Source organism: Protopterus annectens, chromosome 1.part1, assembly GCF_019279795.1.
Source record: "Protopterus annectens isolate FY-2018-M chromosome 1.part1, PAN1.0, whole genome shotgun sequence".
In the NCBI taxonomy this organism is placed as follows: Eukaryota; Metazoa; Chordata; order Ceratodontiformes; family Protopteridae; genus Protopterus; species Protopterus annectens.
Genome location: NC_056726.1, coordinates 118,356,629 through 118,383,564, shown reverse-complemented (window position 1 = coordinate 118,383,564; position 26,936 = coordinate 118,356,629). Strand labels below are relative to the sequence as shown.

Genomic DNA, 26,936 nt, shown 5'->3' with positions numbered 1-26,936 from the left:
GATGTTGGGTAAGGATAGTAGGTATATTTGGGGAGGTAGGTTGGGTAGGAAGACAGACAAGAAAGACTAAACAGCAGACATGGGCGGAATATGACACATGTGGGAGGTAAACACCTTGGATGGGGAGGGTGGTTGGCAATCTGATGCCCACAAGCCCCCAAATGGATACAGTGGGACTGAGGTCCCCCCCATGGGCAGTCATCACTGCACCTTTACAGCCCCAAAGGTGGCTGTGATGGGGGCTGAGCAGGAGGGGCAGGCTGACCCTCAAGATATGCCACATGGCCCTCAAGCTGGCATATCAGATCTCTGAACTCCTTTTGAAGCTCGCTAAGCACCAATCCCTGTACCTGATGATGGGTGACAATGTCCTGCCCATGCTCGCTCCCGGGGGGGAAGGGCCCCATCCCCTGAGGTGGTTCCTCCTGAAGGTGGTGCAGGACTGGCAGATGAGGAGGTCTCGGGTTGGGTCCCAGACATGCTGGGGCCTGGTGCCATGGCCAGTTGAGGTGGGACAGGTGGATCTGCTGGGATCGGCCTTCCCAGACGTGCTGTGGTGTTACAGTTTTATAACATATGTTGGTTAGTCATGAAAAACACATTCCAGGATTAGTTATAACAGCATGTATAGGTATTCCCATTAACCCAAAACAACAGATTTGGAACAGTTGCATAAGAAACAAATCACATGCATATATGGAACCACAGTGGGCATTATAACGGCATGCAAGTTACACTGATAGCAACAGGCCACAAATGATAGTATTTGAACAGGGAACATTAACAATCAAACATTGAAATATTTGTAGAACAATAGGGCACATGTCCCAATAGAAGGTTAGTAGGTTTGGTGAAAAACATACCCATTGATTTATGTGTTTAGATTATCAGTGCAGATAGGGTGGGGGAGAGAGAGAGATGTCACTAAACAACTGTATAGGCTTCAATTGCTCACAACTGTAATGATCATTGCTCTAATCATTACTCTACAGGTATTACCTCACTTTAGAACAACCTATGGCCTTGGGTTGGGCAGTGGTATGTTTGTACACAGTGTATAATTACAGCCTTCTTACAGCTAATTTATACCTTTTCTTACCTGCCAGACCTGAGGAGGAAGTTTCTGTTAACACTACCTGACTGTTTCTGCCAATATTCCCATAGTCAGGGTTACATATGTGCACTCATACTGTGTGTGTGTATGTGTGTATATGTGTGTGTGTGTGTTTGTGTGTGTGTGTGTGTGTGTGTGTGTGTGTGTGTGTGTGTGTGTGTGTGTGTGTGTGTGTGTGTGTGTGTGTGTGTGTGTGTGTTTGTGTGTGTGCTACTGCCATACTCTGCCTTGATTTCTATCGGCCACCCTGGGTGTGGGTGGCAGTGACAACTAGCTGTGACAGAGTGATACTTGAGGGACATTTTTTGGGGGAAGACTACTTTATTTATTTATTTTATTTTTATTTAACATTTGTTAACTGGGAAAGTCCGACTTGGAATGAGCCAATTTTCAGCGGAGGCCCAGGAGAAACGCTCCAGTCACATGTCCTTGTAACATGGGAGGAAACTGGAGCATCCGGAGGAAACCCACACAAATGCAGGGAGGGCATGCAGACTTGGCACAGAAGGCACCCCAGCCAAAAATCAAACCGGAGAACCTCTTACTGTGAGGCAGCAACGCTACAGCTGCACCGTCCTCACTTGGTGTATGTACTTATCTTGCTGTCATTTGCAGCCTTGGGGTTGGACAGTGGGTGTTGTACACAGTGCATAAGTACAGCCTTCTTACAGTTAAGATATACCTTTTCTTACCTGGCAGACCTGTGGAGAACATTTCTGTTAACACTACTTGACAGTTTCTACACATATTCACATATTCCTGGGTGAAATTATGTATACAGCTTACTACAACTCCCAGGATTCAAACTGTTACTGTTTGTGCAAAAAAATACAACAAAGTTTGTTTTTCATCAGAATGAGCTACTGAAAAACTGCTGTCTCTTGTTTGACTGTTTTCTGCCTAATACTCTCTTGGTTGTACAATCTGACCTTGTAATTCTGACATTCATGCATGGCAGATAGTTGTTATACTGTGTATTCATACTTTGACATAGCACAGTCTGGAAAACAAAGCAGGGTCAGGACTGTTTAGTACTTGGATGGGTGACCACATGGGAATACCAGGTGCTGTTGGCTAGAATCATTTCTGCTCATCATCTGTGCTGTTAGCTGCTGAGATTTGCCTGCAAAAATCAACTGGCCACACAAGCTAATTTAAGTATACTTTTCTATACACTTTGCTTATTTAAGTTTAGATATCTGTAGATTTTTTTTCATTGAATATTGTGCTGTCTGTCTCTCTGCAGTTAGTCTCCCATCCCCTCCTTGTACCTGTTGTAGTGTTAATCTTGGTGGCTTTGGAATTGTCCCCCCTGCTGTAAATCTGTTTTTGGACACTCCTCCTGGGTCCATCTCATTTGCTCACTCAACTGAGTACAGTGAGATCATATTTTAATTTCAGACACTCCTACCAGTCCCATCTCCTCTGCTGTTTAGAGAGAGAGCACTTGGGAAGGACATCCCCATAGTATCTTAATCTGCTCTGTTTCTTCCCTCTCCACAAAAAAAAGGAAAAAAAAATGATTTATACTTTCTTGAGCTGCTCTTACTTAACTGTCTTCTACCTTATTACCTTAATTTACTGTTCTGTGTGCTTTTAAGTGTTCAAACGCTCTTATTCGCACTTGGTGCCTCCATTTTGATTTTTCATAACTTACTGCTCTCTGAACTTGTTTTTTGTCATTTTTAACTTATCTGCATTTATTTAAACTGTATTTGCCTCAATATTGCTAACTAGCATGCTTGCTAGCTTATTCTGCATTTAAAGTGTTTTTGCTACTGTTTTAACTGTTTTTCTGCAAAAAACAAAAGTTCTAAGCTTGTTTCCTGCCTTTCCTGTAATTAGTCTAGTCCAGATACAAATTTACTATATCCTGGACTGTTTTATAAGTTTATGAGCCCCCCAGACCTTTCTGTGCTGGAGGGAAACCATTTAGCTTATCAGTGGGAGCGGTAAGCACTAGGTAGCCTATCTACCACAAGAGGAGCAGTTTCTGGCCCAGAAATTTTAGTTTATTGGCTGTTTGGGCAGTTTTTCCATCCCTTTCAACTTTATGGTTTAAAAGCCTGGGTTTGTAGTTGTTTAAGCTCCATGGATCCAGCTTTGGCATCCTGCAGACTACAAGAGCAACATGAAGGAGAAAGAGATATGCTAAGTGCCTCCATTTTGATTTTTTTTTCATAATTTACTGCTCTCTGCCTTGTTTTTGTCATTTTTAATTTGTCTGCATTTATTTAAACTGTATTTGCCTTAATATTGCTACACACTCAAGGGTACTACCTTGTACTGCATTTAAAGTGTTTTTGCTACTGTTTAGCTGCTTTTTTGCAAAAAAAAAAAAACAAAAAAAAAAAACAAAAGTTCTAAGCTTATTTCCTCTTGTTCCTGTAGCTAGTCTAATCCATATACAGACTTGCTGTATCCAGGACTGTTTTGTAAGTTTCTGAGTCCCCCAGACCCTTCTGTGTTAGGCAAGCCCTCTAGCTTATCAGTGAGAGTGGTAAGCACCAGGTAGCCTGTCAACCACAAGATGACTGGTTTCTGGCCCAGAAAATGTAGATTATTGGCCGTTTGGGCAGTTTTTCCATCTCTTTCAACTTTCTGGTTTAAAAGCCTATATTTACTTTGGTTTGCGCTTGTTTAAGCTCTGTGGATCCAGTTTTGGTATCCTGCAAGACAACAAGAGCAACAAGAAGGAGAAAAGAGATACTCATAATTTACTGCTCTCTGCACATGTTTTTTGTCATTTTTTAATTTATCTGCATTTATTTAAACTGCAATTGCCTTAATATTTCTTCATACTCAAGTGTACTAGCTTGTATTGAACTTAAAGTGTTTTTGTTATTGTTCTAACTGCTTTTCTGCAAAAAAAAAAAAAAAAAAAAGGTTCTATGCTTGTTTCCCACCTTTCTTGTAACTAGTCTAGAACAGATACAGATTGGCTGTATCCAGGACTGTTTTGTAATTTTCTGAGCCCCCTAGAGGTACATTTCTGTGTTGGACGGAAGCCTTCTAGCTTATCAGAGGGATTGGTAAGCACTAGGTAGCCTATCTACCACAAGAGGAGTGGTTTCTGGTCCAGAAATTGTAGTTTATTGGCCGTTTGGGCATTTTTTCCATCCATTTCAACTTTCTGGATTAAAAGCCCATGTTTGCGCACCATGCAGCTGTGTTCAGCTGAGGTAAACTATTACAGAAAATTTGCTCTTCAATTTTCCCCTTAGAACGAGCTTGCTCTTTTACTTCTTGCACTTCAATTAACGTAACTGGCTAGCACTTTAAAAGGCTTTTGTAGCATTTGTAGCACACTTAGGTGCAATCAGCACTAGCTGTTCCTACACAGTAACAGCACCAGTACTTATTAGTTATGATCACCCCTCCTGGTATGATTGTAGGGCAATTTCCTGTGCTTTCACTTGCTAACCTGGTGCACCTGGGCATACTGAGATAGTGTGGAAACTGTCTAATGTACACAGACAACCCTCTCCTCTTACCTCCCAACACTCATACATTTGAGAGGTGCACTTATATCACCAAAATGGAAGCAGTACACGCTTCAACCAAGACCAGACTATCTAGTCAAAAGGAGAAGGTCAACACCTGCAACTCACTACATAGAACACACAGCCCTCCAAAACACCAACCATCACAACCAACACATAGAAACACAAGCCATCCACCCATCTTCAAGGAGGCTCTCAATAAAAATTTACCCAAACAATAGAAAATCCCGAGAAAGAAACTCACTCGACCACCACAACACAACACTAACCCCAGAACACATAGCTCACCACCACAGTGTGCCCCTCAACCCAAGCCCTTAAGGCAAAACACTTTGCCCAATGTACTAATCATAGGAGACTCAGTTGTGATCCACACTGATGTCCCACTCACTAGGTTGAAAAGCAGAAGGTGACACGACAGTCAGTTGTCTATCAGGTGCCAGGATCCACCACATAACACATGCACTCAGGTCACTCCAAAACAAGTACAAATATGACTCAGTCATTGTCCATGTGGGTGTGAATAACCTAAGACATACCTCCCTGGACTGCATGAAAAGAGATGTGATGAAACTCTTGGATTATGTGGCCTAGGCAAGTATGACCCTAGCCCTGAGCAGTATTCTACTATCACCCAGAATGATACCACAGTACGAGCAGAAAATGACTGACTTCAACAATTGGCTAAGTTTCTGGTGCCATTCTAAAGGGAACCAGTATCTATCTGCCTGGGACGACATGATCAACAGACCTCGATGCTTTTCCAGAGATGGCCTGCATCTGTCCCCCCTGGGATTCCAGGTACTGGCTAAGGGTCTTGCCACCCCATAGTGCCTTTACTAGGCAGTGTTCCAAAGACCAAAATTTCACCATAACAGCTATAAACAAATGCAATCTGAGGGTCATGCTGCTCAATGCTAAAAGTCCAACTCACAGGATGCACTCGCTCGAAGTTCTCCTCAAAATGGAGCATGTCGACATCTGTGATGTAAAGGAGAACTGGTTTAAAGAGGCAGAAGGCACCCCTGTCATCCCAGGCTAGAACTCAGTCCATACCTTTTGGCCACAGAATGCGGCCAGAAGCTCCAAAGGTAGTGGTGTCTCCATATTCTTAAAGGATACTCACACCTCTAGACTTGTAGCCCAGCATAATGCATCCAAGATACTTCAGGTACAACTAACACAGGGTAAGATGGCAATACAAGTCATAGCCTGCTACAGAACCCCAAACATGACCATAGACTCACGCACCAACTTCCTAAGCACCCTGGAATCTATCAAGGTCTAACCCAATACTCTCATACTGGGTGACTTCAACTACCCTTCCATCAACTGGGAAAACTATTCAAGTACCAATGTACAGGCCCAACGCTTACTGGAATTTATCAATTCCAATGCCCTGGACCAGATCATTTTGACCCCCAGTAGAGGAAGCAACATCCTCGACCTGGTTATTACCAACATGGGAGACTGTTGCTCTACATCTATAGTCAGTTCCTCCCTGGTTAAATCTGACCACAAATTGATCACCATGGAACTCTCCAACTCACTTACACCCCCTGCTAAGGTGACCACTCTGAGATACTTCTCTAAAGCCAACTTTGGGCTCCTAAAAGCAGAGCTGGCTAACTTCTTGGCACCCAAGCCAATGGAAAATAGCTGTATGACTGCCGAATCATACACCAGTGCACTGTACGAGCATGTACACAAATGCATGGACCTTGCCATACCAAATAGAACTAAGATGCTCTCCTCCTAAAAAAGGAAGCCAATCTGGTGGCCCCCAGCCATCAATAAACTCTACAACAGAAGGAAGAAACTGCTGCAGAAAAAAATGAAGTCACAAGACTGGAAAACCTCCCTTATCAGTCTCAACAAAAAGCTGAGATCCCTTATCAGACCCTCTAAAGCCAGCTATAAAAGCAGAATTGAAGCTGGCACCAAAAACAACCACAAAACCTTATATAGTTATATCAAAAACTTCAAAGGCAATACCCAGATTTGCTCTGAGTTATTGCACAATGGCACTTCCTATACTGAGCCAACAGATATAGCCAACATACTGGTCGACAAATTCAGGGCCAACTTTATCCCCCCCGCGGGGGCCCTATCATAATACCAGATGAAAGCCTGGTACCCACCATTTCTGCAGCACAGGTAAAAGCTGCATTGTCCAAAGCCAAGAATACAGGATCTGTGGGACCTGATAATATCCCTGGCTGCATCTTACATGAGCTACAACATGAACTGGCACCACATCTGTGTGCCCTGTTCAATCACAGCCTTACCTCAGGCTATGTCCCTAATGAATGGTGTACTGCTTCAGTCATCCCACTCCATAAAGGGGGAGCAACTACAGATCTTGGGAACTATCACCCCATTAGCCTAACAAGCCTGGTATGTAAAGTGGAGTGCATCATCATGGACCTGCTTAACAAAGATATAGGCAATCTCCAATAGGTACAAAATCATTTATACTAATTCAACTCCCTCATAAATAAACTGACATGCACAGCAATTTCCACATTTGTAGGTACAATGCTTAGTTTTATAGAACGATAAGAGCTCTTTTGTATTACGGTAACCTTTTAGGTTATGTCCCTTTTGTATACAAATTTTGGGGAACTCTCAAGTTGCTCTTTTTTTATACTTTCATCATAAGAAAACAATTTCCAGTTCTTTTTAATAATATTTGAAATAGCTGCTAGCTGTACAATGATTTAGAGTCATGGCATTATTACTTAATCTGTTATTCTGCTTACCATTGCAAACCTTTTCCTATTTCTAGACCAAGTAAAGTTTCATATGTGCTGTTTGCTCTCATTAACATATATTCTTGGCATAGTTCCTTAAAATCTGTTGGCTAAATCCTTTATCTAAACATAACCCTTAATTTAGGTCATCTAATATTTTTTATCTGTTCCCAGTCGAACAATTCTAACCATATGTCCTTTTATTAATGCTCTTTTATGGTAAAAGAGGTGGCAACTATAAAAATTCATATATGAGAGTGCAAATGTTGTTTTTTGATATATATATATATATATATATATATATATATATATATATATATATGTGTGTGTATATATATATATATATATATATATATATATATAAATATATATATAAAAGGATAAAATCTTTACATTTAGATATGGTGGCATCCAGATAATGCATTTCTTTTTCACAGTATGGAATGATAAACTTTAACATTTTGGTAGTAGACCCTGTGTACTCAGTAAAGGACCTGAGCTTGTCTACCTACCCAAAAATACAGATATCATCCACGAATCTCACAAAAAAGTTCCAGTAAACAGCAAATTTTAAATATGTCATTTTTCTAAAAAAATAGTTTCATAAATAATGAAAAAAAAAGATTAACTTTGGTAGCTGTCAAAGAATTAAATTCTAAAAGGGCCATGGTAAATCAGATTAGTTGAGTTTAAAATTTTTTAATAAGGCCTTTTTAGAATTTCACTGAAAGGAAGCACTACCAGCAATGATCTGGGGTAGCAATGGGGGCTGTACATGAGCAAGGATGAGCAAGGGGCTTTTCTTTGTGCTGGTTACAGGTAGTGTTGAGGAATACATGTACCTTATGTATTTAGTGTATCTGTAGGCCAACCCTTCATTTATTACCTTTCTAAACTAAACTACGTGAACTATTTTCACAAATAAATTAATAATTCATGCCCTCTATGTATCACAAAATAACATCATTTCTCACTCAGTAATGACACAAGAGAACCATAAGACTGAGTTATAGGTTGCAGAATACAAAACAGTGCAACAGTAGGAAGCACAAACGGCTCCACCTCTTACTGGTGCACTGATCACTTATTATGAATACACAGGTGCTATGTACTGAAAATGTACACAGACTACTCCCAACTTTCTACTTCATCATTCATTCTGAAACTTCCCTTTGTTCACTTATGATTGGCAGAACTGATTTCCAAATCTGCCTCTGGATTACAGGAATCATAGCTTGAAGTAGTAACGTGACAAGCACAGCTTTGTGTCATCGACATTGTGATTAGGGAGGTGGTACATTACAGCTTGCACTCACTCACTCTGAGCTCTTACTGGGGTCAATTGACACCCTGTGAAATTCCCAGAGTGGTGACTCCCTCAACTATCAAAAAAAAAAAAAAAAAAAAAGACTTCTGAAATTAAATACTTGAAGGTCTAGAAAAAAGTCCTCCACAGCTTTCCATAACAGCAGCAAGGCAAAGAGCTACACTAGCACCTTTCTACAGTTAACAGTACAGACAGAGACAAAGGCACACACAATGTACGTGCATGCAGAAGACATGCACACACACACACACACACACACACACACACACACACACACACACACACACACACACACAGAGAGAGACACACACACACATAGAGAAATGCGTGTGCACAAACACACAAAATAAAAGCTAATAAAATGCATTTAAGTAGTCACATTATCAACCATGTCTGTTTAAATAACTGCTAATAGTATATTCATGCTCAATCAGCAGATCTTGTGCCATTCCTGACACCTTGCACATGGGGTAGCTGTCCCTTCACTCCGTACTAGCTGTCTTACTGCACTGACCTTTGACTCAATAGAACAGGAATTGTTTTGGGTTTTTTTTTTCTGCTCATTTTTGTGAACATATGACCACTGCTGAAGCCTGTTCACTGTGAGATTTTTATGCACTGACCTCACCCCTAGCACTGCTGAAAATAGGCTCTGTCCTAGTCAGACTTTCCTGGTCAACAAATGTTAAATAAATAAATAAATAAATAATGTGGAGGTTCTCACATCAGAACCTTGCTATAACAAAGTTGTTTTATTGGTTTTTGACAAAAATAAAGGTGCTACATGTGTTACAATAAAGGTATTTTAGTGTCAGTCATTGTATATTTCATTTACATAACAAAGAACATGATATAAATATATTTAAAATGTGAACTTTGACATAGCCACTCTGGGCCAGTAATCAAGGAGCCTGAATCCTCACTACTGATACTGGAGAGGGATGTTCACTTGGAATATAAATGGATACACTCAGTATTTCCAGATGCAGACCTCTCTGCATCAAGTTCAATTTCCCCTAAGAGCACACAGGAAACACACTCAGCATGGGGTCTGGGTTTCTCTCTCTGTTTCTCTCTAGGTCTCCAAAAAGACTTCCCACTGGCACAGCAGCTGCAGAGTTAGGTCTTCAGCAGAGTGTCCAAGCCAAGTCCTCCAGCACCCTCTCTGTGAAACTAGTGCCTTGTGTCCCTGCTCCAAGTAACACACACACACACACACACACACACACACACACACACACACACACACACACACACACACACACACACACACACACACACTCTTTGAGATTTGATTTTCACACACGCAGGCACACACCTGGGAAAGGCTGGCACAGATTTATTCGTTATACCAGCTTCACCCAGGCTATAACATAGATTCACGGCCACCAGTCAGATAATTTAAGGCTCTTGCCAGGATACCCAATTACTCTTATTTTATTTTATTTACATTTGTTTACCGGGATAGTCCGACTGGATACATGTCCATTTTCAGTGGAGGCTCGGGAGAAAAGCTCCACAAAGACAAACTTACATAGATTACACAGAAGTTAGCAAACAATTATAAAAACAAAGTGATTATATACAATGGGTTAGTAGTGTTCCCTAGTAGGGACTCACAATTGTCATGGACAGACAATTAAAAGTAAGAGACATCAGATTGGAAGCAGAGCTTGGTGATGTAGTTACAAGTTATGATAATTGCAGAATATGCTTTTAGTTTATAACTTAATCAGGGTTGGTACATGGGCATAGCCAATTCACTTTGAGATACTGTTTGAGGTTTTTTTTTGAAGAGACTTTTGGAGGATTGTAGGGTTATATAGTTTGGCAACTAATTCCAGGTTTTGCCAATGAAGTTGGCAAACAGGGATTCACCAGCAGAGTTATTAGCTTTGTGGGTTTGACCAGTAGTTTATTGGCTGACCTTAGGGATCTTAGATTGCTATATGGATTAATAATATTTTTAAGTGAGGGGGTATCCTCAGGATGGTACAAAAGTTTGTGTGCTATTAAGAGTTGATTGAATTGAATTAATCTGGGCAGTTCTAGCCACTCTAGTTGTTTAAGGTTCTGGCAGTGGTGGGTTCTATAGGTAGAGCCAGTGGCAAATCTGGCAATATGATTGTAGCTATGGGACAGCTTACCTAGTTTGGATTTGTTGAGGTTTGAGAGTACAGGCGAGGCATATAAGAGAGTAGAGAGTAGGTGTGATCGGGCGATTGCAATCCTAGCCAATAGGGTTAAAAATGTCTTGTTTCTATACAGTGAACCAAGCTTCTTATTGATGGCCTGTATGGTTTTGTTGACCTGTATGTCAAATTTGAGATTATTGTCTATGATAATAGCCGTTTGGTGTGATTATCTGGGGAAATAGTGGTACCATTGTTAGATGTGACAGAGATTGAAAGTGTGTTGGATCTACTAGTGGGAGAGAATAGTAGAAGTTTAGTTTTATTGGGGTTCAGAAGTAGGCGTTGATTGGTGAGCCAGTTCTCAATAGCATTAAATGTATTTTGGGTTAAGATTTGCAAGTCGGATGGGGAGGTGGCTGAGCAGATGAGAGTGGAATCATCTGCGTATTGGATGCAGGTGGCTTTAGAGATAGCAGTGTGGAGGTTGTTGATAAAACTAGAGAAGAGTAGTGGACCTAGTATGGAACCTTGAGGAACACCAAGTGTGAGAGATAGCTGGCTGGAGAGTTTGCCCTGCCATAGTACTGCCTGCTGTCTACCAGTCAGGTAGGACTGGAACCACAGGATAGCAGGCTTGTTGAGGGAAATAGATTTTAGTGAAAGAATGAGAAGTTCATGGTTGACCATGTCATGATAGGTCAAGAAAGAGGGCAGAGGTTAGCATATTGTCATTCCTGTTGGGGTTTATGGCAGTAGTAAAGGAAAGGAGGGCTGAGGTGGTGCTGTGGTATGGCCTGAAACCATGCTGGGAGTCGGATAGTAAGTTATTCTGTGAAAGGTATTGCATTAGTTGCCTGTGTACACATTTCTCCATTATTTTGGCTAGTGGGGAAAGAATGGCAATGGGTCTATCGTTGGATATGTCTAAGGAGCTAGCACCTTTATGGAATGGGATGACGTGGGATATTTTCCAGAGGGAGGGGATAGCATTTTCGGATAAGGTTCTGTTGATGAGGATAGATATGGGATATGCAATGGCATCTGCAGCTATTTGTAGGTACTCAGCAGGGAGGAGGTCAGCAGCGAGGGTGGTAGGTATTAGATTTTTTAGAAGTGTTTTGATAAAACTAGTGGATATTGGTTAGAAGCCAAATTCCGGGTGATTATTAGGTAGATTAGGCATGTGGTTTAAGTTAGAGGGCATTAGTTGATTTGCTAGGGATTGGATTGTTTCAGTGAAAAAGTTATTAAAGGCGCTAGCTATTGTCTCTGGGGAACTAGGGGTGTAGTTAGCCGGGACTGGGGTGGTGGAGTGACCTGGACAAAGTAGTTGATTTAAAATCTTAGTAAAATTAATATTACTACAAATGGTAATGTTGACTAAACAGCCAGGCTTTCAGGGGTTGGCCACAGTTCTCACCAAATAAATATATGAAAACACTCTCTAACCTTAAATATTTCCTAAAAGGACCAGCCACAAAGAAAAGTTTAAAGATATTTAATAATAAAGTCATAAAACAATTTAAAATCTCTACCCTTCGAGAGTAGCAATTAGTTCCCTGCTAGAGGCAATACAGAAGGTTTCCTAATAAATGGTTTCCCAGACATAGTGTCTCTGGCTGCAAAAAGAACTGTATGATACAATCTTTACGGCCTAAATTAATTTCAACTATTTTTCAAAGTTAGCTGGAACTGAGAGTAATCTCTTCTTTTCCAATATCCTCTGTTAAAACATACACATTTAATTCAGTTACAATATAGTCAGGACCCACCGTTGGTACATTTTTAACACAAGCAACTTTACAAATGAATTTTCAACTCAAGCATCTGTCAAATCAGTTTTGACATTCAAATAGAATATAATTCTATGCAAAATTCCAGCTAGTTGTGTTGGCATATGTTAGACATCCATTGCCATACTTCTCCTGGCATAGCTGGCAGTGCCCCCTATCGTCATATGAAATATATATTTTTTTCTCCTGATAAAAATTTGAAAACTCAGATGCAAACAATTCACTTCTTATTTTGTAGGCTGGTCAGCACAGTGGTGCTGTGAGTAGCTTTGTTGCACCAGAGAAAGAGGGTTTCCATTTCATTTCCCAGTTGGGGTGCCGTCTGTGAGTTTGCATATTCTTGTTGTGTTTAGTTGAGTTTTTCTCTGGGTATTCTGGCTCCTTCCACCTCCCAAAGATGTGGTAGGCAGACTGTCAAATCTAAGCTGCACATAGAAATGCATGCAGTGAGTATATGGTACAGAAAGAAGGCCTGGCAATCCACTTATGTGTCTTACTTGCAAAGTAAAGGTGGCTGTTTATGAGGTCACTATAACACTCAGATGTAACCTGTAAATATGATAGAATATCATTTGCATTTGCACTGCTCTGCTTTCTATTTTTGTTTAGAAGTTATTCCTACATCTCTGTATAAAGCACTGTCAATTTGTGTATGATATTATACTGATCCTCTTTCATAGTATCCTTCCACTGACTTTGATTTTAAAGTTATTCATATTTCTATATAAAAATGGTGAATTGTTAGATGGGTACACATTTTGGGGACTTTTAGTGAAAATATCTAAATTATATACAAGTGGAACTATACTCACTTCATAAATACTTTCAGGCTGAGCAACTTACTCACTGAAAGTATTGTATTATTTTCAATTCTTTTAAAGTTATTCTGTTTATGACTTGTTTAGCCATTTTGCAAAGAACCTGGCAAATACTTAGAATGTCTATGAATGTACTATTGTTTATTTTTTAAGCAGTTTTGTGTTGAATACTGGAATTGTTGTGTGATTACAGCACATATCTAAATATTCATTTTTGAAGTCAGTTTAGCTAGAGCATGGCTACTACAATTTTTCAAGCTATCATTTTAGGAACTTCAAAGCTTGTTATACATTCTGCCAGGACACAAGTGATAACCTGAAGAGATATTAGAATGCGTGTGGAAAAATGGATATACAAATTCACAAGTTCATACACAGAAACAATTTATATAAAGGTTGTAGTATTTATATTTTGTACCTCTGATCTATGTTCACCATCAGGTTCTGTGTAGCAGGATTTCGTACCAGAAGAGTTGCATTCAGACTTCCAAGCCCCTTCTCTGCCTGAACCTTCCAGTTCTGCAGCCAAAGGGCTTCATATGCCACCAAGGCTGTTGCAATTCGATTGTACAGCTTAACCGTCTGTGAGTAATTGTAGGTTGTTGTCTTGATCTTCACATCGCGAAAGACCTTGAAAAACACACAAATCGCTGCAATTATTACTCTCACTACATTTGTACAACACTGTTATGCTTTTCAAGCAACTGGATTTCTGTTGTTTTTTCAAAATATGCATTTTTGTCATTTATTCTTCTGATAAATACTTTGCAATCACTAAAACTATTTTGCTTCTCAAACTAGAAAAGGATCCACTTGATTTCTATTGTTAGTCAAAATATGCATTTTTTGCAATTTTGCTACATAAGAAATAGCAAATTACAAATAGTAATACTAAAGTACAAGGTCCTATGAATCTGAAGCCACCAGGCATTTAGTTAATGTTGCAAATATTAATATTGTGGAAGTAGGAATTTACATAGAAATTTTTAACAAAAAAATAAGAGTTTTGTGTGAATGCTTGAAATAATATCACACTTTGCACATCCAGCCATGCACTATATATTCTTTTACATTCTCTTCATAAAACTTGTGTGCTAGCTATGTCACACACAGCTATTGTAGGTACTTCACACTTATAAGCACAGATACACACACACACACACACACACACACACACACACACACACACACACACACACACACACACACACACACACACACAATTGCAATTCTGAGACATATAACTGGCAATCCCAAAACTGCAAAAAAAAAAAAAAAAAAAAAGAATCTCTCAAAACTAAAAGATAGCAATGAATATTGAAAACTGTTGTTCTCCTTTAAAGGTATTTTTTGTGTGAACCCCCTCGGAATCTCACAATATGTGGGGGCTGTACCTCCCACACCTCCAGTACTAATATATATATATATATATATATATATATATATATATATATAAATGGAAGCATTTTATTTCATTTAAAATTCAACTTATTGAAACACAACTTATCAAACATAGTATATCTAAACCAGCAAAACTCAAAAATAAATCAGTAAATAAATAAATAGAAAAAATTGACCCCCCCCCACAACTTACATATATAAAACAACTCATGGTCTCACTACAGTGAAAGAAAGGGAAAAAACTCGCTGGAAGTCTACCCCAGCTTGTGCTGTCCAGCACACTATAATAAAGCAACACACAATGTTACTTATAAATCATTAAGAAAACTTAACCAGTGATCAAAAAATATGAAACGTTTCTTATTATCAAAGTAATATCAGGTAAAATGTATTGAAAAATATCATTAGATAAAATATAATTGGATAAGATTTTTGGTGATTTGAGACTCCGACCACTACATTCCCCATCAAAAGACTCCTCCTAAAATTAAAATCTACAATCTTAGTCCCTGACAATCTTCCTCCACAATATATCAAGATTGCTGCTGAAGCAGTAGCTCTCCCAATAACAGTACTTATTAATCCTTCTGTTAAAAAGGCTATGCCCCCAACTTTAGAAAAACTGTTACATCATACCTCTTCACAAGGGTGGTGTCTCTGCAAACCTTTCTTACTTCCAGCTCATTGCAATTCTATCATCCCTCTCAAGCATTCTTGAAAAATGCATCCAGTCCCAAATTCTTATATTTGTTGTACAACATAACATCCTCCCCCCAACCCAGCATAACTTTAGGTTACAACATAGTATCAGTACCACCCTTCTCGGTTTTACCAGTATAATAAACCACCATAGAAACTCTAACAAAACAATCTGGTATCTGCCCTCCTCCTTGACCTATCCACGACTTTTGATACAATCTGACATAGCAAACTTCTGTATAATCTTTCCCTACTAGGATTCACCAACTCTGACCATAACCGGTTCTGTAGTTATCTAAGTAACAGACAACAGGCAGTAAAATGGGGGAATGATTATCCTTACTCTCACCCAATAGCCCTTGTTTTACCCTAAGGATCAGTATTAGGTGCAGCTCTTCAACCTGTTCATAAATGATCAACACACCACCTCCTTGCACACCTGTGTAGTCTAGTACACTAATCTGCTCTGCCAAAGGTTTATCCACCCTACAAACAATCTTTTACTCCCCTAGAAACTAGATAGTTCTCAACAGGGGGCTGGGGGTTGGCATGATGGTTAAGGTATTTACCTCATTAACACAAGGTGCAGGATTTGAGTCTCACCTTTGAGGGAAATTAGCTAGGCTTAAAATGGCTCACAAGGGCAGCTAGCCTAGTACTTACCTATGAACCTATGAACTTGTATTGAATGTCCAAAACACTAAACTCACACAATTTTTCTACTACTTCCAAAAACAATACCCATATCAAAATAATGATACATACCAAGTTACTAGGGGTCATCACAGATGACCAAATGAAACTTCACCACCACATAGCTCAAGTCATTAAAAAGACACATCGGAAGCTGGGCACATGATACAGAGGTACTCAGTTCCTGTCTGATATAGCTCAGAGTACCATTGCATCAGGATATCTAGTTCTAACCCTTCGCTATCCTTCCCCACTTTTTACTAATTTAATTAAATCCAACCTCAAGCTGCAACAGTGTTATAATAAAATAAAAAATACTGAACCCAACAAGGTAACCACTAAAATAAACAAATAAAAACACAAAATTCACTGACTGCACCAAGCCGCTTTAATGAAGAGCTACAAGGCTTCAAAATACTAAGCGCTTTCACCATCAAAACTAATGGCTTCTTCAGAGTAAAAGGAGCTCACAATCATATTATTTAAATACAAAATTCCACCTGCACATTAACCAATCATATGTCTTGCTTAATTAACAATCACAATGAACATTATGTTATAGTGTTCAATGAACCATAGAACATGCACACAAAACTTGCTTAAAAGCATATATAGAACATATATATTTATATACATATTCCCCATAAACATTCACTTTGAACATACACATTGTGCACATATTTTACTGCTGTTATTAAAACCTTATTTAAATTATTACAAGCCTTATCCCCCAATAAATCATAACAAAATGACTTCAAACAACCATTGCCCTTTGTTTCAAAATGCGCTTGATGGAAATATGGTCGTTGAGTCTGGGATAAGTTGTTGCATTTAATATCACTTGCCATTTTAATTCTAAAAACTCAACTCTAACATTATCATCACCCCCTCTCTCACTTGTCATTACCCGATCAACTACAAAAAATATAAACTTTTTAAAATTGACACAATTCATGGAATGTAAATATAACACATTATGATTATCCTTGTTCTTTATAGCCTTCTGATGTTCTGCTATCCTTTCCCTACGTAGAAACCTGCACATGTTGTGCATGTCGTAAGGTAGACAACTTTCTTAGAATTGCAACTACATTTATCTGGGCATGAAATAATTCTATTGTACCCCCTCACGGTCACATAGGGTCCATCATTAATATATCTACAGTACCAGCAAGACCCACATTTATACATTTGTGAACTTGCAAATTTAATTTGTGATCTCTCTAATATATTCTTTATATTTAAACCTCTTGAAAATATTACTTTTGGTGTTTGACCTAATTCTTTTTTGATATCCATGTTAAATGTTAAATCCCAAGATTTCCCAACAATATCAATAATATTGGATGTCTGAAAATTGTATTGCAAGACTAAAGCTCTGGAATCGAACATTTCAGAGTGAGAAAGTTCTGTTCTTTCTATTACGTCAGTAACCCCACTATTTTCTACCAAGATAGGTTTAAATGATGTCCTCCTTCTTTTCATCACCTCTTTTTTAACTGAAATCAACAGTTTCAGTGGGTAACCTCTATCGAGAAACATTCCTATTAATTTGAACATTTCACTTTGATAAATCTCATCATTACTTACAAGACGTGACAATCGGACCATCTGCCCTTTGATCATGCTTCTATGTTGATGTAATGGATGGCAACTTGAAAAATGCAAAAGTGAGTTACTATATGTCTCCTTTCTATAGATGTTACTTTCGAGACCTTCCCTTGTCTTAGTAAGCTTTATATCCAAAAAATCTATTCTATTGTTGTCCCACTTGAACATAAAAGAAAGAAAAGGGGTGGTAGAATTAAGGTATTCAACAAAATTCCTAGCTTCATCTTCGTTTCCCCTCCAAAGAATCAGTATATCATCTAAAAACTGATTATACAATACAATATGTTAAAAAAGGGGTAGGGGGCAGAAATGTTTCTTCCCAATGTAGAAGTACCAAATTCGCAAAAATGGGTCCACATTTGGCCCCCATTGCCACCCCTGATATTTGATGGTAGATTTCTCCCTCAAATATCATGTAGTTGTTTCTAAGCACAAGTTCCATGAAATTAACTACATTATTCAACTTTACAGTGGTCAAGTGTTTACTTTTCAAAAGGCTTTCCCTAAAATATTCCAACCCCTCTTCTTGCAGTATTGTTGAAAATAAATTGACCGCATCAATGGTGAGAAATGACCAATTCAAGTCACCTTTGTCAATCCTACTAAGTCGCTGTAAACAATGCCATGAATCCTTTAGTATATGCCCAAATTTATTCAGCAAACTTTGTGTGTTCCTATCCACATACGCTGCCAATGGTTCAGTTTTGGACCCCCTTGCTGCCACTATCAGTCTGAAAGGGGGGTTATTCATATTTTTATAGATTTTGGGAATGCCGAACACTACAGGTGTAATTGGGTGTTCAACTAACAAAAATCCATAATCTTTCTCTTGAATCCCCCCTTCCAACAAGTTGTCCATTAGAAATACATCTATTTTATGATATGCTATATTCATCTCACATCTAGATGCTCTCTGGTATGTGGTGTCATCATCTAAAATAATTTGCATTTTAGCTACATAATCAAAGTGAGTCATGATGACAACCCCACCCCCTTTATCAGGTTTCATTATTCTGACTTCTTTATTTGTGGTCAATTCTTTCAATGCTAACCTCTCCAACTCTGTCAGGTTATCTTGTTCCCTAGATTTGTTGTTTTCCAAATATGCTCATATATTATTAACAGATAATTTCTCAAATAATGCCACATCTTTATCAATGGGTGGTATAAATGTACTTTTCCTAGTTAATAATGAAGGAATAAAATCTCTCTGTACATTTTGCCTTTTGAAATGTAAAGCTAAATTCAACTGCCTACTATATATCTTCAAACTAGTAAACAAGTCCACAATGTTATAACAAAACACAGGCACATATGTAAACCCCTTTGCCAATAGGTCATGGTACATTTCTTTTATTACCAAGGTACTGAAATTATAAATAGTGAAGCCAGCTTTCATACTCACTTCACATCTAAATTCAGCTGCATCATTGTTACAAACAAATACACCTGTTGAAATGTTGTTATCAACCCTATCAACATCACATATAAATTCAACTTCATCAGTATTACAATCCAAAATGCTAAAAAATGTGTCAATAGCATTATTAATGATGTTAATAGCTTAAAATAGTTAAATTCACTACAAACATGATGAAAAGAACTCACCATTGGTCTTTACTCAAATACTTAAACTGACGAGAATTCCCATAAGCCCTCACACTCAAGTACAAGTAGTACACAGCCCTCTCTATAGACTTTAAAAATACTCTAGTCTTAAGGATCACAAGAAAAACATAAATAATCCAAAAATTTGGGAGAAAATCTTTAATATTGTATTGGCATAATGATCAAATTATATTGTTCCTCTGGGTGTACATATTAAAGTTGGAAATGTTATCAATAACCTGTATACTGATACTAGATCTTTTAATACCTTGTCAAGAATTTTATCTTAATGTATAAAGATTTTAGTTATCTGTTGGAAGCATTCATGTAGATAATGTATATATAGTGTAGTAGTGTGATTATAGGTTTACTTTTGATATTGCTGTATTTTATTTTGTGTAGTGTATTATTGTATTAACAACTGAAAATAATAAAGATTTATTATTGAAAAAAAAAAAAAAACTCTAGTCTTGCAAATGTCAAACTATTCCAGTCACCAAACAGAAATCTAAGATCCACTGATAAAATGCTCCTAAGTGTAACTACAAACAAGGCTGGTGATTCAGTGTACTCTAAATCACTCTCTACAATAGGGAACTTTGTTCCCCTCTCCATAATAAAAACACTGAGAACTTAAGCAATTTGAAAACAAAACTTAAACCTTCACCTAACACAGACTTGGTTCTGCACCCATGTCACTCCTGGATAACCATTTGATCTATTTGATAGCACTGCATTAACACCCCACATCTATATTTCTGTAAATATGAAAACTGTGTTACTGAATTGTGCCTAACTATGTTTTGAATATAATTTGCAGTCTATATTAAAAGACTGAAACCTCACTTACACGAATCCCTAAACGCCGACACATAAATAATGAACTGCAAGAACACAGAACATCCTGAAGCATGAAATTCGAAATAGTGAATTGCCATAGTTGTCCCTTATCCGGTATAGCTCCCTAATGTAAATGTGCGATAGTTACTGACCTTAGGGTTAGGGTGCGGGTTAAGGTAAGTGCATATATAGTAATACATACAACCTATACATTAGGGTTAGAAGTAGGGTTAAGTTAAGTGCATATATAGTAATGTAGTTGTGTAGATGAATATATACGTAAATTACACTTTTCCCATACTTGGGTGTTCTTTGTTTATAGTTAGATACATTTGTGTATAATGCATGTTTGATTAGGATATGGGATATATGGGTGAAGTGTAGATATGGAGAAGTGTGGATTATTTATTTTGTTTGGGTAGGTAGTACATAGCGTGTGGTGGAGTTGGCCAACTATGGCAATTCGATATTTCGAATTTCGCACTTCAGGACGTTCGGTGTTCTTGTGGTTCACTATTTATGGTCAGCGTTTAAGGATTCGCATAAGTGAGGTTTCGGTGTTTTAATGTAGACCCTATAATTTGTATATTTCTTATTTTGTTGTCTTTAAATCTTTACATCTGTCATTAATATTTGTTATGCTGAAGCTTTTTTTTCTGGGCTTCCACTGACAAGAAGTTTCATGCCTAAATGGATTATCCCTGTCAACACATGGAACAAATAAAATTAAATAAATAAACTAGTTTTAAATTCAATTTTGTATTTAGTTGGTCTCTGTCTTGGCACAGCTTTTCAGTTTATGAGATTTCCAGGGTATTCCCTGATAAATACTTTGCAATAGCTAAAACTATTTTGTTTCTCAGACTAGAAAAGGATCCACTAGATACAGACAGTCATTATCTGATATATTTACTTAATTCAGATTATGAAATCTGTGCCCAGTTCATGAACAAGTTTTTTTTTTGACTTTACGGTAGTCTAGTTTAATAGAGCAATTTCAGTTTGGTTTGGTTCTAGCGTGGGACATGTCTCTAGTAACTGAGTCTACATAAACTTTTATGTTATGAATTATTTTTCATTTGTTACATTTTTAACAGATATTAACTTTTAGTGTTAGTCCATGTATCCAAAGCATTTGATAAAAATAACTAGAGTATACATGTTGAAGGTTTTTACTGTCTTAAGCTTCCATATAATATTATTAAATATTATATAGTCTTATTTTTTATTAACACTTTTTTTTTCATTTCAGTTAATGGATTATATTCAGGGCTGAAAGAACAACTTGTCACTGTTGTTCTTTGTCTAATATACTATTTATAATTAATCTAAATCCTATCCTAGAAGGTATTTAAAAATTCCCTTATCATATCTCCCACTGTAATTTCTGGGATCCAGTTTAAGTATTTTTATATTTGCAAATGGTAGTCTTCTAACCATCTCATATATTTATAGCTCTGCCCTGACCATTTCCTTTTTAATCAATTTAACCAAATGGCCAGCTACATATTTAACCCACCTAAGGCAATTTTACTTTTTCACCCCTCAAATGCTAATCTGGATAATTTGCCTGTTATAAATTCAGTCAAGTTCTTAAGCTGTACTTATTTTAAGGAAGTCTGTAAATATAAATATTTCTATGTTTCTGCAGTGTTTAATCAGAACCTTACCTTCAGAGTTGTGACAGTACTAATAACCTGGGAAGAAAGCTATAGGGAATTGGAGAATTATCCCAGTCTTTGCCATGATACCTGTGTGTATAACAGAAGGAAGCTTACTCCAAAAGGAAAAATTTAATTTACACAGGCCTATCTAGAAACAAAGATGAATGAGGCAGTACACATTCTGCAGAGCAGGATAGACAATTAAAATCTGAAAGTTGAATGGTGTTCATCCTAAAATCAGTAGTGTGATATTACATTTTTGAATTGCCCCCCCCCTTTCCTTTGAGGCGCAGTGATCTCATATTTTATTATAATAGGAAGGGGATGTCCCTCACATGAAAAGGCATGTCTTCATTTAGTGCTGCTCTGGTGGTTTCGGTCTCACTGATGTTTGACCTTTTTCACTTTTGCCCAGACATCTTATATCTTGGCATTTCTTTACTTTAACAGTGATGAAGTGGTTTCCTGATACCAAATGCTTGTAGGACAAATACATTCAGCTGCATACCAGGCTTGCTGATAGTGACCTATAGAGCAAAGGAGTAGAGACATTAAATACACAATGGAGACTCTTCAAAATCCTTGCAGTCCTTCATTCCATGAGGCATTCTTCCATAACCCAAAAGAGCACAGTGCCAGTAGGAGAGCATCAGCATGTTACACTCCACCACTAACAGTGGTGCCTTACATTGTATCCGGACTTAAACGGTGCCATGATAGATACCAATGGACTATGCACCCCCCCCCCCACACACACACACACAATTTGGGATTCAGAGAATTGGGATGCATGGTTAGGCTAAAAAGGCCCTTGTGGTCGTTAGCCTAGTAAACACCTAAAAAATTACCCTCAGCTGCCTCAGAAACACACAACACCAGCAGCACCTACCATGAAATATACATCAAAGAATCACAGTGTCTAAAATAAAAAGCCCATAAGGCAAACATCCACACAACCCAGTGTTCTAGTTATAGATCATGCCATAGTCATCAATGCACCACCCACCAGACTGTGCGGTTAGAGGTCACAGTGAGTTCCCCGTCAGGTATCAGGATTCAACACAAAATGTATGCACACAAGTACACATATGACACAGCCAAAGTTCATGCAGATGTAATGACTTGATGTACACCTCCTTGGACTATTTACTTTGCCTTTCTTCCTGACATGATGTAGGTGTCAGAATATATGTCCAGGGCAAGTATGAATCTAGCCTTGAACAGCATTCTACCATCACCAAGAATGGTGTCTTAATACAAGCAAAGACCAAAAGACCAATGACTGCACTTCATCAGTGCAGGGTTTCAGTGCTGAACAAACATTCAGGCCCACTGCACTAGATGAAGGTACTAAAGGTGTCTCCATATTCTTAAAAAAAATCACCTCCATACTTGTTAAACAAGGTAATTAGCCCCACATCCAACTGACTATCAACAAAACCTCTTATCATATCATAGATAACTACAGGACACCTCTATTTCCCCATCAGCCCATGCCTCCTTCTTAAAAAGCACGGAGTTCCTATTCATTAGGCCGAACACCCTTTTCCTAGGAGATTCAACTACCCCTTCATCAACTGGGAAACTTAAATATCCACAAACATGCACAACCATACATTTCTGGATTTCATTAATAGAAACTCTCTAGACCAGTTAGGTTGCACCCCAACCAAGGGTGGTACAATCCTGGACTTGGTCCTTAACAATATGGGATGGCTTTGGTCCAGACCAATTGTAGCTTCCTCTTTGTTAAATTAAATCACAAATCAGATACCTTCACCGTAAGACTGAAGCAAGTAGCAACTGCCATTACCTTAATATTTGGAAATTATAATAAGGCTAATCTACTGAAACTGAATAATGACCTGTCTAAATTCAAAATCCCATCTCAACTTGATAACCCCACTGTTTATGCAGAATTCTTTACTGCCAAATTCTATGCACATGTAAATAGCTGCATAGATGCATTTGTCTCCACTGAAAGAAAATACAACACCAAATTTAAAAATACATTTCTGTGGCAGAACCCAAATATATATACAGGTTATATAATAATAAAAAAACTCATTACATGCAAAAATTATGCCAAATAGTTTCTTGTTAAACTTAGCAGGGAACTCAAGCCCTTGATCAAATCAACTAAAGCCAGATGTCAGGTAAAAATAGCCACCCAGGCAAAGGATAACCACAAATAATTTTTAACTATATTGTAAACCTAAAAAAATAATGCCCAGTACTGTGCAGAGCTAATAGTAAATAATATCAGATATTCAGACTCAGAGGACATAGCCAATCTACTGACTGACTAAGTTAGAACAAGCGTTAGCCCCTCTTTCCTCCTATATTCTCAGATCACATACCTGTATCTATACTCCCCTCAAATTTCACAAGAACGAGTCCTCAAGGCGCTATGTAAGGCCAGGAACACATTCTGTGTCACAGGATAACATATTGGACTGTCTATTGGCCAGCCTGAAGCAGGACGTGTCAGACTGCTACAGAGGCTGTTCAATATCAGTGACCAGACAGACTTTGTGCCTGATGAATGGAGGACAGCAGCAGTTGTCTCCTTGCACAAAGGTAGGGTGTCAATGGACCCGTGCAATTATATACCCATAAGCCTGACCAGCCTCATCTGTAAATTTTTGGAAATGATCATTGTGGAATTAATAAATGAGATCATAGTTAACCAACAAACTCTCAACCCAAGTCATTTCAGGGTTGTCAAGGGCATATCCAGCCAACTTAACCTGGTTTGCTTCTTTTAGAAAGTTAATGAAGCAATGGATAAGTGCAAATCATTACACATGACATATCTAGACCTTGCAAAGGTTTTCAACAACATTCCACACTCGGGTATTGTAGATAAACTCTCCCAGCTAAATGTTGATCCATATGTAACTCATTAGGCTCACAAACTACACCCAGGAAATTAGTGTGGTTGGCTCTACATTCTCCAAAAGACATATCACCAGCAGTGAACCCCATTGTTCAGTCCTTGGGCTACTCCTTTTTAGCATTTACTTCATGAAGGTCAAAGCAAATGTTAAGGGTTTATGGCTGACCAAGTTTGCAAATGGATGTAAATTTGGTGTTATCGTTAACTTGTCAGATTCACTAGGAAGGTGTTTCCCAAACAAATAGCTGGTGAACAAAAACCAAATGTCATGAAATATATAGTAGTGTCCTTCAACAAGCATGACTTCCCTTGTAACTACCACATTGATAACACCCCCCAGAAAGTTGATCCTGCAGTCAGGGATCTGGAAACCTATGTTGACAAACAATGAACTGTCCTTTGATCACCATGTATTCACCATTATAAGGAAGTCCTTTTCCGTTGCACAGCTTTTATCTAAAGGTATGGCATCCAGGTCCAAGGATGGAATAATTTCACTGTACTTTACTCTTGTTAGGCCAGTCATTCAGTATAATGTCCATGTACCTGTCCAAACACTTGCTACAACTGGAAAAACTGCAATGCTTTCTCACTAAAAATATCAATGGTCTAAATCACAAAAACTATGCAGACTATCTCAAAGTCTTTTCTCACTTTTCAGTGATATACAGGCTGCTAAGAAGTGACCTCCTTCTTGTGTATACAGACTCAACTGATTCTATCCTTTCTGATCTATTACACTTTTGCAAGTCCAATGGTGGCATGAACACCCACCCAAGGGATCTCAGAATCTTTTACAACATAAGTAGGACATATTGGAGGGAAAGGTATGTATGACAGGGACAACCACTTCTACAGAACGATCTTCCACTCCACATAAACAAAGCACTTCTCTTATTTTATTCAGATATAATTGGGGTGAATGGATAGTTTAGCCCCTATGTCCCTCATGTAAATCATCAAGTAAATGTCCCAGAATATCCTTGTTTTGTCCACCTCTGGGTTACTTGCATACAAAATACAAGGGCCAAAAAACTACCATGGGAATGTATGGCTAAGCTTCTTCAGGTCCTCATCAAGAGCCTACTAAGTCTCTATGAAGCAATAACAGAACACCCAAAAAGTTACCAGTAGTAGTAATAACATCTGTACAGTGGCATGAGGTTCTTCAGAATGTGCTAGACTTTGATTAAGTAATGAAAGCACGCTACTCTATACCATTTATACAGAGTCTAGGTTTTCATATGCATAACTATTCCCAAAACCTTATCAAATTCCTTCTTGCTGTCCACCCACACATCATATATCAACCCTGATGCATTGCTTTAAGTAATATGTAAAAACATGTACTAGCTCCTTTGCTATGCCACCTATGCAGCCAGTGAAGATAATAAGATCTTTTAATACTTAGCCATAAAGTACTCTATGCAAATTCCCATTCATTTACCACACAGGAGTCTTGAGTAATTTGCTGGGTGTGGTCAAGCTTTGTCCAAGATGTTAAAAAAATTTGAGTAGGACAAGCACAGCCACTCTCTGATTAATTATTTTCCTTACCAAGTAAAAGGTACCAGTTACATCATTTGATGTGGTTATAATGCATTGAATCTGTTCCATGTTATATCTACTACTACTATGATATCTTTCAGGTTTTCAGTAAAATTTTCCTTCAGAACAGACCAATCTAGTTGCTGCGTCAGTAAGGACAAAATAATCGTGTAGTTTTCTGCTAGCATTTTTAAGAGCTGGAATACCAATATATCTTCTAATAGTTTTCACATATCATCCTGTCAGACTCTGATACTTCCAAATGCTGTAAATTAATGACTGATTATATATTTTGAAATTTGTGAAGAAGTGTAACACTGCAGGTTTTTCTGCAGTTACCTCCTACTTAAACCTCTAGGCGTCACATATTGCTTGTTCATGTTTGCATTAATAATTACTTAACCATGCTACATACAAGGGATCAAAATATGTCATCTTAAAGCATACATTATGGCAAACACAACTGTAATGATATTTGACCTCTGTCTAATGCAGCTAAAGAGAATATTGAATATTATTTGTATACTGTT

General features: G+C 38.1%; 1 protein-coding gene across 1 annotated transcript in view; it reads right to left on the bottom strand.

Annotated features, from left to right (window-relative positions):
- Window positions 1-26,936, bottom strand: part of LOC122814238 (dynein axonemal heavy chain 5-like) — a 3,525,594-nt gene that overhangs the window by 2,763,983 nt on the left and 734,675 nt on the right. Inside the window, exon 20 of the mRNA XM_044086840.1 lies at window positions 13,862-14,073. Within this exon, the coding sequence (XP_043942775.1) occupies window positions 13,862-14,073 (212 nt within the window). The remainder of the gene's footprint in view (window positions 1-13,861; window positions 14,074-26,936) is intronic.